Source organism: Agrilus planipennis, unplaced genomic scaffold (assembly GCF_000699045.2).
Source record: "Agrilus planipennis isolate EAB-ADULT unplaced genomic scaffold, Apla_2.0 scaffold167, whole genome shotgun sequence".
NCBI classification, from domain to species: domain Eukaryota; kingdom Metazoa; phylum Arthropoda; class Insecta; order Coleoptera; family Buprestidae; genus Agrilus; species Agrilus planipennis.
In genome coordinates, this window is record NW_020439043.1 from 624,802 (window position 1) to 640,642 (window position 15,841).

Genomic DNA, 15,841 nt, shown 5'->3' on the forward strand with positions numbered 1-15,841 from the left:
CAAAGTAATTTTTAAAGTAGCTTCAATGAATGGATTAATCATATGTTTATGGTGCAACCTACAGAGTTGAAATTTCAATTTTTAAACAAAAAGAAGTCTTTCTAGTAGGAAAATTAACGATTCTTTTAGACAATTCCAACTTAATAGATGACACATAAAAATATAAGTTTAATAAGAATAAATAATAGCATAGGTACTTTGAAAATAAAAAACTTTCCTCAAGTCGTTCCACGGATGAAGATAGAGCTGAATCCGGGCGATTCGAGTTCCATACAATGAAAGTTCTGGTTCAATTCAATTTGACGTAACCCAAGACGCTTTGCTTAGTCCGAAAGGAAAACTTTTCAGATTTACCTCTCGATATATATGTTGCTAGGTAACTTACCAAGAAAATTTCACTTCTTGGTCGAGGAGTGAAGAAAAAGAGTATACTACACACAAGAGGAGGAAATAATCATACTGTTTGAGACGTTCTTTACTTTTCCTGCTAGGTGCGTGACATAGCGATATAATCACGGAACTCAAGTTATAAATTTTATATTGTTATTTTTATGAAACTGAAGGCGTCTCAAGTTAATAGAACTTAAAATCTACAATAGTGCGGTCCACCCTTGACCCATGCACAAACAAAATTTGAATGTATAATACACATATATTTTTGAAAATGAACATCAATCTCAACTTTAAACTTCCTTTGGTTTGGATTCTCTAAGTAACCGTAAGGCTTTAAATATCTAAAAATAACCCTTAGAAAAATAAGGCATCTCGTTCTTTTAGAAATTCGAAAAAGATTAAAGGTATATGTTTCGAGCGCGGCGCTGTACAGGTACGAAATGTTGTGTTACAGGCATGATGAGGATGCCGTGGATAGAGAAGGTTAGAAATGAAGGAATTTTAGAAAGAATAGGAGAACAGAGAACTCTATGGAAGTCAATAAGAAATAGGCGAAATGGGTTGATAGGACACCTTCTCAGGCATGAAGGTCTATTCAAAGACATATTAAAGGCAGAAACAGGAGTTAAGAGGAGTAGAGGTAGACCTAAATTAGATTACAATTCGCAAATTGTTAAGGATGTGGGTTGTTCTAGTTTTATGGAAATGCGAAGATTGGCTCGGGATACGAAAAGGTGGAGGTGCGTGTCCAACCACTCTTAGGGCTGATGATGTTTTTTATAGGTACATCAGAAAAGATCTATGATAAAAAATTAACTGATATCACCTAGTCAGTGGTGGAACTAGAGCTAATGGCATAATTCTACATACACCAGACTGAGAGAGACATTTGCCGCCCCTAAAGATGTCGTCTCTCTTAGACGCTACTAAGGAGCAGATCCCCCACCCCTTCCGAATTACGTCACCGCACCACACATTCATACTAAATTCCACTTCACTGAACTCACCTGTATTTACTGATTTTGTGAAGTTATTAATCGTAGGTAAACTTACCTAGTTGTTATTCGACATGCACAATAAAAATATTATGATTGTGACTTCTCATCGAATAACGTAGAAAATACATATCCGCACCAATCCAATGTTATCCACCGTGACGGCATATATCACCCTGTGCGAGCCTTCGTCATAAATATGCACTCTATTGTAAAACTAAATAAATGCAATAGGATAGATCAATAAAAACGAAGAGCATGGCGCAATATTTTCCAATTATTAATACCTGATTAATGTTAACGTGTTCAAGTTTCTGTGATTGCTCAACAATGCAAACTGACCTTATTTTTCCCGAGTTTTACGTCAAGTTTTATTGAAAGTGTTGTATATGCAGGCAGGAATGAAGTCAGAAGATAATGTTAAGTAAAGAATTGAGCTGACAAGCAAATAAACCTTAATAAATAAATAATGCGCCATAAAGCAATCTCGGTAAAAGTATATTCTTCACGTCGCGTCGTTGTTTGCGCGCTACAATGTAGTGTATGTATGTGTTTTATCATATCAGTACCATATGCAAGTACACCTACCTATACATACTCACGCATACATATGTGTACATGCTTATGTATATCTTGATGCATTAATTTGCGGCTGTATGTGTAAGTACCGATTTGCGTCAATGTGATTTTAATGGCAAACATATTTTTAAACCCACACAGCGTGCACACGCCTACTTATTAATTCCTTTTATAAATGCACAAGTGCACTCTTATAAGTTCAAAGAAGGAACAAGAGAAAAAAAATATTAAAATTTCTTGGGTATTATATGTACATATGCAGTATAAGCACCTACACAATTTGATACAGTGGAGTCATCGTCTGAAATTAATGCGCAACAATATTTCTGATTTTGATGAAATTTATCCGTTATAGTATTGTAATGTTCGTGGGTTTAACAAAATTAACTTCTGAACACTTCTGAACACTACTGTTGAAGAACTACTGTTGATATGTCACTATTCACTGCGCTATTTATTTTACTGCTGTCACTGTCAATTTATCTCTGGATTCACTTCTGCAACGGGCAATTTATTTCTCTCCTCTCGGCGATCGTCTCTTCCTTTAAATACTCTTTTGTTTACTTTCTGGAACCTTCTGGAAACATCCGGATATTTTTTTTGTTTGAACTGTTTAACTGCTTTCCCAGAACGGAGGTACGACACACATTTACAAATACGGCGCACATGAAGAAAGGCGCCCGTGGATAGTCGGCGAATCGATAAGCCATTCACGCACACGTGTGATCTGGCGCACACAAACACACTCGTGCTCGCTACAGTATGTATAGAGTTTTTCAACGATTTTTATCGCGAATCCTTAATAGAAAGGAAATGATTCAAAGGGGATTGCTAAAAGGTATTCGTCATTAATATGTATGCAGAAATATGTTATCGAAAGAGCGGGACAAATGTTACCGAATGCACCTACTTAATCCTTATAATTTAAGTTTATTAAATTCGTTACCGTTACTTTTAAATGATATTGTATTTTCCAGGGTGGCGGTCAAATATCTAAACAACTATTTTTTGTTACGTTTCGGTTTATTCAACCATCCTCATACTGAAAAAATTTTGTTCTTTTCTATCTACCATTCATTTGTTAGTAAAATATAATTGATTGTCAAAGGTCTACCTTTCAAAGTGTTACTGCGTGTACACAGATTTCGATTTCAACCTAATTTTAAAAATTCTTTCAACAAAGCTGTTAATTATTTTACCGCCACCCTGGAAAAAAACAATATAATTTAATCTTTATAGGTATGATTCTTATTGTTAAGTTAATAGTATAAGCTGCCATGCAAATCAAAAATTTTTATCGATGTTAAATAAACACGTGGACACACCTGAGTATTATTTACTTCGTAATTAGGTAATACTTATATTTATATCTATTAGAAGAAGAAACACTGAACTTTATAGTATACTTATTAAATGATACAGTTTCTATTAGTAAAAAACTTACAAAAAAGGCATATTTCAGCTGCAAATAGTTTTTCTTGCAAACTTCCCATTAAAACTTCTTTTTAAAATAGCCCCAGTACTTCGACAAATACATACGTAAACATTTAGATGCGGACTATTAACATTATTAAACCTTGTGTGGAATGATTAACACTGTCCCAGTCATGGTATTGGTTTTAGTCTTGCTTATTCGGGTCTTGCTCAAATACTTCTAGTCTTGCTCTTAGTCTTGCGTGTTAGGGGAATTTGCCCGAAGAATGCCCACTTAACTAGATTTTTGTCGTTTTGGTTAACTGTTTCATCACATTTATCAGGAAAATAAAAGTAAGGAATCTTTCAACATAAAATCTACGTTTAATGATAAAACATAATACTTATTAATCATTATGTAACGTAAAACAGGTGTTTCATCCTCATTTGCAAATGCGGATACCGAAATGCTAAGAGTGCATTGGAAATCCTAAGAGCACACATAACAACTTCCGTAAGTATCCAGTAAACTTATGTAAAAGACACAAACCTCTATGATAAAATAGAACAAAATTAAAGGAAGCATTCCTAATCATCTTATTATTTAATCACAAGTATCACTCAGAAACTATTAGGTATCTAAACGTATTCCTTTTTAATGATTTGTAAACGGGTATATCTTAAAAAGTAGACAAAGCATCCTAAGATTACGAGGTGCGCACTCTTGGTAATTTTCAGTACTTTGGGGGCTTATTGATAAAACATACAAATGTCAACTTAATATTGTAGAATAAAGCACTTGAAAGAAATAAAAATATCAAAAAAATAGACATAGGAACAAAGAACACTCCAAAGACATTCTTTCAAATCCGTTTTCAAACAGTGGTAAAGTTTCTTCTTTTTATATTTAGAGCTAAAATCTAGTAGCAAACTGAAAATTTTAAATGTAAAAAATGTTTTGTTAAAGTTGCTACACATAGTTTAACTCATAAATCCATCGAAATTTTTCGTTTAGTCTTGTGTAATCGGTGTTGGTTTTGCATATTCAGTCGTGGTTTTTTAGTCTCGTTTGGTTTTGGCCTAAAAACAATCTTGGTTTCACATATTTGTAAGACCAAGATAAAGACTGCAAAACCAAGACCAATTTTGCTCATCACTATTTGGGATCAATATAATTAATGGAAAGATATTCACGAAATGTATCTACTTCATCAGGTGAAAGGAGAACTATGTCATTATTTTTTTTTCTCCAAATCAATGAGTTTATTAAGGTCCTGAAACAAGACACACTTTACTTTTTTACTAGGGTCAATTGAAAAGTCCCCGGCCTGACACATAGATGGCGGCACCAGAACTAAATCCATATGATTTTCAGTTAGTCCTAACCTTCAAAAGACGCGTCTATAAATTTGACGGCTGTCGGATCATTAGTTTGTGAATTATAGCATTTTTAGTGAAGCAACTTTTGTTATTGTGAAAAAAATGGATAAAAAGGAATTTCGCGTGTTGATAAAATATTGCTTTTTGAAGGGAAAAAATACAGTTGAAGCAAAAACTTGGCTTGATAACGAATTTCCGGACACTGCCCCAGGAAAATCAACCATCAAGGATTGGTATGCTAAGTTTAGACGTGGTGAAATGAGCACCGAAGACGGTGAACGCAGTGGACGCCCAAAAGAGGCTGTTACGGACGAAAACATTAAAAAAATCCACAAAATGATTTTGAATGACCGTAAATTGAAATTGAATGAAATAGCAGACACTCTACAGATATCAACGGAACGTATACATCACATCATTCACGAATATTTGGGTATGAGAAAGCTCTGTGCAAAGTGGGTGCCGCGCGAGCTCACTTTTGACCAAAAACAACGACGAGTTGATGATTCAGAGCAGTGTTTGAAGATGATCACGCGTAATAAACCCGAGTTTTTGCGTCGATATGTGACAATGGATGAAACATGGCTCCATCATTTCACTCCGAAGTCCAATCGACAGTCATCGGAGTGGACTGCACACGATGAACCCGCTCCAAAGCGTGCAAAAACGCAACAGTCGGCTGGCAAGGTTATGGCGTCTGTATTTTGGGATGCGCGTGGAATAATTTTCATTGACTACCTTGAAAAAGGAAGGACCATCAACAGCGACTATTACATAGCGTTATTGGACAGTTTGAAGGACGAAATCGCCGAGAAACGACCGCATTTGCAGAAAAAGAAAGTCCTGCTTCACCAAGACAATGCACCGTCTCACAAGTCAGTGAAAACGATGGCAAAAATTCATGAATTGGGCTTCGAATTGTTTCCGCATCCACCGTATTCTCCAGATCTGGCCCCCAGCGACTACTTCCTGTTCTCAGATCTCAAAAGAATGCTCGTTGGGAAAAAATTTTCGTCGAATGAAGAGGTGATCGCCGAAACTGAGGGCTATTTTGAAGCAAAGGACAAATCGTACTACAAAAATGGTATCGAAAAGTTGGAGGATCGCTATAAACAGTGTATCACCCTTGAAGGGAATTATGTTGAATAAAAAAAACGAATTTTGCAAAAAAAATTCAGATTCAACATAATACGAGAGGTGTCAACTAGATACGCTCGGATACCGATAACAGGTACCCGGTAAAACCGCTACCGTTTATGTTTCCTGTTTCCGTTTATACCACTCTCACCAACGTTCCAAATCACATCACACCCAAGTCCCGTTCAAAAAATCATTTAAATAATCAACCAATGAAATTGTAATTCTTGGTTGGCGGAGAGGATTGAGTTGAAATCGTTGAAACGAGTTTATAATATTTATAAACAATGAAAGTCTCCAAGGTGATTCATCATAAGGTCGTCAGTCCTAAAACTAGTTGGACACGCACCTCCACTCTTTCCTACTCTGAGCTAATCTTCGCATTTCCCTAAAACTACATCTCACATCCTTGACTATTAGCGAACATTAATCTAATCTAGGTCTATCTTTACTCCTCTTAACTGCTGTTTCTGCCTCCAACATGTCTCTGACTAGACCTCCATGCCTGAGAAGGTGTCCTACCAACCTTTCTCGCCTATTTCGTATTGACTTCCAAAGAGTCCTCTATTCTCCTATTCTTTCTAATACCTCTTAATTTCTAAACGTCTTTATCCACGGTATCCTCATCATTTGCCTGTAACACCACCTTTTGAACGCTTTTAACCTTTTTTTCTGCCGCGCTCCAAACATACACCTTTAACAACCTTTTCCGAATTTCTAAGTTTACCGTTCGCGAGTATAGAAGTGACTTCTTTTTATTGAAGGCGACTCGACCCTGCGCTATCCTCTGTTTTATATCCCTACTACTCCTTCCTGCAAAGCGATTAAATCATAACTAATAATCGTTAATAAAAAAAACCTGATATACTAACAATCCACAAAAATACAGGAAATGCTAACAGCTCAACCATGCATATTAATGTATTCTTGTTCATGAGAAAAAGTAAACACAAGAACTATACCAAAATAACAAATAATTTAATTTAGTAATCAATAAATAATACAAATTAGGATAAACGACCTATCCCAATAAAATCTTAATTACCAATTTTCAGGCAGTNAAGAAACTTTAATAACTTTTGGAGCAAAAGTGTTGTAAACGAGCACAAGCTCTATTCTCAATATGGCGTCAATTTGACGTCAAAGCACTGGCCAGTATATTTCGGAACAAATCAACAGTATGGCGTCGATTCATGACGTCATGAGCATTGGCCACTATGCTGGGTTATATTTCGGAACACAACCAATTCTTACATTAGCAAACATAACCTTAAATTAGTAGTCTTCACTTCTTCATTTAAAAATTCCTTACACTAATGTGCTTGCTAATCGTTAATTATGTATTTATTATAAGGTTTTATCATTCCATTTTCTACAAGGATGTGGACAACGCTGCTTTACTCCTGCATTCTAGCTTTCAGAGTGGACATATTTGAATTAAGTACCGACCAAGACAATAAATTTACTGTTACGTAATAACATATTACGATGCTAAATGTGTTTTAATTAAAGCCGCAACAGTACGGTTAGGCTGGGCAATCTCTAGTCTCAAAAGCTAGATTACTGCAAGCCTTTTTAGGTGTGGACCCGAGAAGTATTTTCAAAACTGCGAAGTTACGCTCCATCACAAATTAAATAAAACACAACTTTAGACTACAAAATTGACTTTAATTATTTTAGCACACACTGTTTTCTTATTTCTTTCTGCAACTATAGATAAGAACGAAATAAATATGATAACAGTCAGCCTACCGCAGACGATATTATTTCGAATGAATCAGTGACTTTATTAGATCAAATACTTGAAAAAGTATACATATATCTGTTGTTTTCCAAGATTGAACTCGGCAAAACGTTTATACTTCATGATTAATTANAAAATTCGAAAACGAGTAATAATGGTGCATGTTTGGAGTACGACTCTGTAAAGGTGTGGAACATGGACGATAGTCGATGTAATAGGAGGATGTTAAAAATAACAAAGATAGAAGAGGATAGAGATGAGGAGATATTAAAAACAGTAATAAGAACAGAAATCAATAAGAAATAAGCAAGACAGTTTGGTATAACAAGCTCTCAATCATGAAGTGCTAGTTAGAGACATAATAGAAGCAAAAACAGAGGTTAAGAGAGGTAGAGGTAGATTTAGACTAGATTACTGTTCGCAAATAGTTACATATGTGGGTTGCTTTAGCTTTCGAGAAATGCGAAGATTTGCCCAAGATGTGGGAAATGGAAGTGCGTGTCCAACGAATCTTCGGGCTGAAGGCCTTATGATGATGATTTCGGTAATAATAAAACATGAATACCCGGAGGCCATACGCTGTTATAAATGTCCACATGTGCTTGTGCTACAAGTTTCTATGGAATTATCAAAACAAAATGTTTAAAAAAAACCAATAGTCCGAAGACGTAAGGAATATTAATTAATACTAGTAAATTTTTTCAGGTTCTGCTGTCAATTTACATGCTAAAGAAGCTAGTCAATTAAAACATGTAAAGCTTTAACAAATAGGTATACATTCCAAATGCGAACAAGCCGTAAAATTGATCTTCATCACAACCTGACCCAACAAATAATTTTGCTCTTATTTTTTATTTATTCTACTACGTGTGCTATACCATGCATACTGACTTTTTAACGGAATATCGCAATCCCTAACGCGTGATATGTTCTCTTAAAACTGATTAAGATAAAGTATTAACTTGACCCACATACCTACTCGTGTATTTATAAATCATTTAGTATAACTTGCTCTACAGTATTTAAGTATTGTATAGGTACTTATATATACAAACTATGTTTTATTTAATAATTCTTTTCTTAATATATAAGCCCAATTAAAAAGGCCCACGGACATGAGTTTTTTTTTCAAAAATACCGAAAGTACAAAAGTCTTAACAATGCAAAGAGTAGGTACATTGTACATATTAACTAAATACGTACCTACCAAAAAAGGTTATTGATGCCAAATGTCAATATCACGCGAAAAAACAAGAAAGTTTGCCGGTAGGTGTTGTCGCTTATTAGTTCTTAAACGAATCATTTTCGTGCTACTTAATAAAATCGTAATCGAGAATAACGTTTTATCGATACTTCGAGCGCGATTTTTCCTTAAAAATTGTACGACGCAACATCTGAACTGGTCTGATGTGAAACACACGAAAAATGAAGTTGTTACAAAAACGGATCATATGTTTCACACGAATACAATCACAAACAAACCTCAATTCACGGTTATCAGACATATACTGATTTTGTTTGTTGTCAACTATCGGTTAATGACAACAATTTGCTCGCGCATGCGTTACTTACTTTAAGTATCACTGATCACAATTTTCTTTTACCAACAAGATGATTTAAGATGACGCGGTAATAAGAAAGCTTTTTGCGACAACCGACAAAATTTAAGACTACGTTGCGCACGCCAAAACAATTCACAATTAGCGAATGAAAGGGACTATTTATTACGATAAAAATTACAATCTTGCGAGTCTTTTTAAAATACTAAACAGTTACAAGAATTAAACTACTACTAGGCATCTTAACATCGATGCTAGAGTTATACTCGAGTATGAAAAGGTAAATTATTATCTTATTCACTTACCACTCCATTTGATTAATCGAACGGATGTCAATCTGAAAAAAATAGAAGAAACTTTAAATTACAAAATTACTTACATTTTATCTAATTGGACAATGTTACAGAACTTTATTAAGCACAATTTTCACTGTTTCTCAGAATACAATCCGATTTAAACTGTTTTTACAAAAGAACGTTGTATTAGAGTTAATGGTTGTTGTCACAGGGTGTCATAAGATCATTTTTATTAAGACAATTAACTGTTATCAAGCGGTAATAAATTATACATCTTCTTACTTATCTTACTTGTTACCTTTATTACAAGAAAAACTACAACTGCGACTTTCGCAGGTACTAAATAGACACCTTAAAAAGTACATATGTACGTCTACCCAAAGTGGAATATATTTTTATGTTTTTATTACTAAAACATAAAGAGCTATATAACGTTAAAGATAAAAAAAATAGCATACCATATACATAATAAATATATACATGATGTATCAGATGTTGTGTATATAATATTATGTGTTTTGAATGTTATATTGTATAGTGTTATGCCTCCTCCCGAACTGGGTACTATTATTCCAGTACTAGATTTCAGCGTCACCCGAAATATGGACAAAGGATCCTGCATAATCCTTACTGAAAGAATCCTCCCCGGTCATACTGACTTCAACTAGACGTTCTTTATAACTTCTTCAATCTTATCTATGTAAAAATGGTGGGATATTCAATCGATTATCTTTTTGGTACTCTAAATCAGCGGTTTCCAATTTTTCTTTACTACGGAAACATTTCTGACTGGCGCAACCCTATCTCGATAATAAAATAAACTGAGTTTTATGTCTAACAATAAGACCCCTGACACCTTATTGTGTACATTCTAAACTCAAAAACTTTACTGTATACTTCATTTACTTTCTCTAGCGATGTCCCCTTCCAATGTCTTGGATGCGCGCTGGCAAAATCGTAGATAGGGAGAAAAAATACTTTCGACTGTTGTTCATTAAACATACTTTTTCATACAGTACCTGCTAAAAGTTTTGTTCAATCATGAATAGTAGTGCGAGTCGAAAACAAGCGTTAAAGCCTTTAATACGAGGGTGGATTGATAAGTTTCCGGCCTAACCAAGAGATGACGCCACTAGGCCTACCTTGAGGTGACATTCTATAGTACCATCCTTGGATAGCTTGTAGCTATAGTTTCAGCCCGATCTCCTTGCTAGTGTAGGTTTGACAGCACGCTGAACAAGACGCCTCTGTGGTTTTCGTAAAAATGGAAAAGCAGGAAAATCGTGCTGTCATCAAATACTTTTATTTGAAGGGGTTAACGCCGAAGGAAATTAAAAAAGAGATGGACTCAACACTGGGGACATCCTCCCCGTCATATTCAACCGTTAAGCAGTGGGTTTCCGAGTTTAAAAAGGGTCGTGTGAGCACCTCTGATGGGCCTCGCTCAGGACGCCCCGTTGAGGTCACAACTCCAGATATGATCGAAAAAATTCATCAAATAGTGCTGGGAGACCGCAGATTGAAAGTGCGTGAGATAGCTGAGACCTGTAAGATGTCATATGAACGTGTGCAACATATTTTGCACCAACATTTGCATATGGAAAAGCTCTGTGCAAGATGGGTGCCGCGTTTGCTAACAGTCGACCAAAAATTGATTCGAAAAAACATTTCTACCGCAAATTTGTCATTGTATAAGCGTAATCCAAGCGAATTTTTGCGTCGATTCGTAACCGTTGACGAAACGTGGGTCCACCACTACACTCCTGAAACCAAAGAACAGTCTAAACAGTGGATTGGACCAGGGGAACCAACTCCAAAGAAGGCAAAAACAATTTTTTCGGCGAACAAGGTTATGGCTACTGTTTTTTGGGATGCAAGAGGTATTATATACATTGATTACCTTGCAAAGGGTAATACTATCACTGGTCAATACTACGCAGACTTATTGCAACGTTTGAGCCACGAGGTGAAAATTAAACGACCTCATCTGGCGAAGAAAAAAATCTTGTTTCATCACGATAACGCACCAGCGCACACGTCAATCGTTGCGACGGCTAAAATCAACGATCTAAAGTTTGAATTGATGCCGCACCCTCCTTACTCTCCAGACCTAGCCCCGAGTGACTATTTTCTGTTCCCTAATCTCAAAAAATGGCTTGGCGGTAAGAGATTTGCGGACAATGAAGAAGTAATCGAAGCTGTAAATGGTTATTTTGAGGAGCTTGACGAATCAGTCTATAGAGATGGCATTAATAGACTGGAACACCGCTATGAGAAATGTATCAGCCTTGGAGGAGATTATGTTGAGAAATAAAAAAAAAAAAATTTTTAAAAACCTTGTTTTTCTTGGTCAGGCCGGAAACTTATCAATCCACCCTCGTATGTCTTCAAATATACATAAACATCTCGTTGATATTTTCCGTAGTAATTGGTACCAATAACAACACATTTGAGCAATGCAATTGTAGTGGATAAAATGCTTAATTTTTTCGTGCAGTACTGTACGGATTATATGCTCCTCACTGGTTGAGAGTTTGGCCGAGAGTTGTCTCCTTTCTTTTCTGGCCTAGTGTTGTTCTTTTCTACTTTGCGCCGGTCAAACTGAAGGTCACATCGCTATAGAAACTAAACGAAGTATACGTATGTATTAAAAATGCACATTTTTACTAATAATAGCATTAAAATTAGCTGTAATGTCCTACAATCGAATTCGAATATCCGGAATGGCATTCAGTCTAATTCTGAATATGTTTTTATTGTAGACGTAAACTGAAAAGCTCATCTGCAATATGTAAGTCGATACAAATTGAAACAGGGACCGTAGTAACTTACTCAATGACTGCAGAATATTCATTTTCTTCTCCAAAGGTCATTCAAATTTGAATCATTCGATTCGAATTTTTGTTTTAGAGAGGATGAATTCTTAATATCGATCAAATTCTCATTTGAACAAGGATAAACATTCGTAACTTGTTTGTTCAGCACATTCAATCCAGAAACCATATTTGTTTTTTATCGTTAGAGAAGATATTTTATCTCTCACCGTAAAGTTAGTTGTGGTTATTCACTTTAAGAATACGTTAAGTTTACCGAATATATCGCTCAAATAAGCCATTTTCATTATCCATTTCTTGTCACGAAATACAGTACGACATGACTTACGGATGTAAAAATTGGTTGCCCAATTTTTGCTCCATCTTCCGAGCGTAGAAAGGGTGATTTATACTGACTTGTCATATCTTCACATGCTTTTTTAAAAAGCCTTGATTGCAATGCATCTATTACTAATGACCAATGGCATTCAAGACATTCAATAGTTACATTTAAAAATTGATGTAAATATCTAAATAAATGAGTGTGAAAGCTTTGCATGATTAGACAGAGTCTATACGCATATAATAATGATAATAAATAAACAAGCAAAATCACCGAAGAAGCAGGAATGCACCAATGAACAACTGTATCCAATTTATTGTATCAACGTAAGACCAGAAGTTCGAATGTCCTATCATCTCATCTGGCATCTAGGCATCTTTCATTCTCAAAAATAGCAGTACTCGTCCTTATCATAAAATAAACCGTTAGAGTTTGGCCTTTTATTAATGGTTTGGTCATATAAAATATGCTATTGTTACGATTAAATACGGAATGGTTGCTTTTCCCAGAATTTTGTATATTTTTATTACGACAAGAAACGTCGTACAACTGTAGGGATAGATATACAGGGGCAAAAAATTAGTATGCTTAGATTTGCAGATTACATAGCAGTATTAGCATCTAGCAAGGAGGAATTAGAGACAGCTTTAAAAAAAATGGAAGCGGTGCCGACAGATCAGTACTGTATGAAAATAAATAAAAGTAAAACAAAAATACTGGTATGCAAGCGAAGGAAAAGTAGGGAAAGAGCGAATATAAAGATAAGGTTACCCCCTTTCGTGTTATGAATTAAACTACTACCAGGCATCTTAACATCGATGCTAGAGTTATACTCGAGTATGAAAAGGTAAATTATTATCTTATGCACTTACCACTCCATTTGATTAATCGAACGGATGTAAATCTGAAAAAAATAGAAGAAACTTTAAATTACAAAATTACTTACATTTTATCTAATTGGACAATGTTACAGAACTTTATTAAGCACAATTTTCACTGTTTCTCAGAATACAATTCGATTTAAACTGTTTTTACAAAAGAACGTTGTATTAGAGTTAATGNTTTAAATTCGAACCTTTGCCTCCCCCCACCCCTGCATACTACCCCCTCCAGCTCCACTTTAAAAAGCACTTTTCAAGGTTCTACAAGGTTATACCCAACTATTCTCCACGCCCGACCCTCTGTCCAACCGATTAACTGACGATCAGTTCATACATACAATTACCATTTACCTACCCCTTTTTGAAGCTTCAAATTCTTGCGCCTCCACATGTCTGCCCACAAGTAAACGCACTTGCTTGATGGTTTGTGTCACTAACTAAAAATCTTCCTTTCCCCCTTCCGAGCGTGACATTTTAATTCAATTACTATTTAGTATTATCAAACATTGATCGAAAAAGATATAAACTGTAGTAATTAATAAAACAATCTGCTTTACAGTTTTCGTTTGCAAATTAGTCCAAATAGGTAAATTAAGTTAATCGAAAAACAATAAAAGAAGGAGATAAGTGCGTTGACGGTTACTTAGTTAGTCAAAGGTTAATTTAGTTGTTTTCAACAATTTCATTCCGAACAAAATCTGTATTTGATATTAATATTTTTTAAATAAATGATTCCCTAAAACAATTTTCGTGAATGGAAAATGTGAACTTTTACGTTTTTTTTGCCTTTTCGACTTATTATGAACATAAAGCTCAGTTGTAGAAAGCTTTAAATGCCCCTTGCGAACATAATGGGTGTGTTCCGAAATATAACCCAGCATACTGGCCAGTGCTGATGATGTTATGAATCGGCGCCATGTTGTACTGGTGTGCCACCATATTGTACTGGTGAGACAAGTGTAATGTACTAGTATATCAAACGGATGTGTGTGTATCTGACTTTGAGGAATTTTTTGTTGTAAGAAACTTTAATAACTTTTGGAGCAAAAGTGTTGTAAACGAGCACAAGCTCTATTCTCAATATGGCGTCAATTTGACGTCAAAGCACTGGCCAGTATATTTCGGAACGAATCAACAGTATGGCGTCGATTCATGACGTCATCAGCACTGGCCACCATGCTGGGTTATATTTCGGAACACACCCAATATTTAGTCGCACAATGTGAAAACGGCGTTCCGATACGATACAAGTCGCGTGCAGTCTTGTCGTTATCGCATCGTGTGAAACTGGCCTTAGTATTGTTTCTTTTAAGAGTATCATTTTTACGTTTATTGCAAAACGCTTCTAAAACTATTTTTCAAGTTTTAACATTATTTAAACTGTTCTCTTACTCTTATGAAAATTTTAATTGTTTGTGTAATATAATAAGTACATGAATATACGGTAATAAGTTTTCATTTTCTTTTGATCGTTAATCGTAATTGATACTTTCATCGCATGTACGCGCTTATTGTAGTTTAAAAGTCTATTTTGCTTTAGTTTATATTTCAATTAGTTGTCACACAATGGTGGTTATTAACCAATACAACCGCATGAACTATACGACTGTTGACCGATTTGTTAAGAAGCAAGAATACATATGTTTACCTATTAAAGAAACCACGACATGAGAAACACATTTCTGTTGCTTGCTAAATGAATTTTTTAATTTTGTAAACATATTTTGCAATAGTAATTCGTCACTTCATTCTTTTCTAATTCAATTTTATATTGCATTTAAGTTCACAGAAAATATTTGTATGTGCACACATTATATAAACATTCTTGGAATGATATTAATCTTACTTCATTTTCATGAATGCGGGTAAAATGTTTCTAGTTAAAAGTATAATAACCTTTTATTCAGACCAGCAGAAATTAAATTGCAGTGACAGCTGTTGCGACCTAGGATACAATTAATACGTAGGATAACAAACATATTGTAATGTTCGTGGGGTTTAACAAAATTAACTTCTAAGACTGATAACGACAAAACCTATTTATACTAATTATTAAAGAACTTAAAAACACTATTAAATTATTACTAAACTTAGGTAATGAATTATTCTACTTATTTACACTACTGCCGATATATCACTATTCACTGCGCTATTTATTTCACTGCTATCACTGTCAATTTATTTTCCGATTCACTTCTGCAACGGTCAATTTATTTCTTACTTTAAATACTCTTTTGTTTACTTTTGGAACCTTCTGGAAACATCCGGATAGTTTCTTTTTTTCTTTGAACTGTTTAACTATTTTCCC

The 15,841-nt window shown here is 35.0% G+C and overlaps 1 protein-coding gene across 5 annotated transcripts in view; it reads right to left on the bottom strand.

Annotated features, from left to right (window-relative positions):
- The window catches only part of LOC108736820, a 262,296-nt gene that overhangs the window by 239,534 nt on the left and 6,921 nt on the right, over positions 1–15,841 (bottom strand). For 2 of the 5 annotated variants that reach the window (XM_025976829.1, XM_025976830.1), the window contains exon 2: positions 9,506–9,537. In XM_025976829.1, the coding sequence (XP_025832614.1) occupies positions 9,506–9,513 (8 nt within the window). In that variant the 5' untranslated portion in view covers positions 9,514–9,537. Of the gene's footprint in view, positions 1–9,505; positions 9,538–9,579; positions 9,669–13,524; positions 13,557–15,841 lie in introns of those variants that run through there. The other 3 variants (XM_025976827.1, XM_025976828.1, XM_025976832.1) reach the window with 2 other exon arrangements.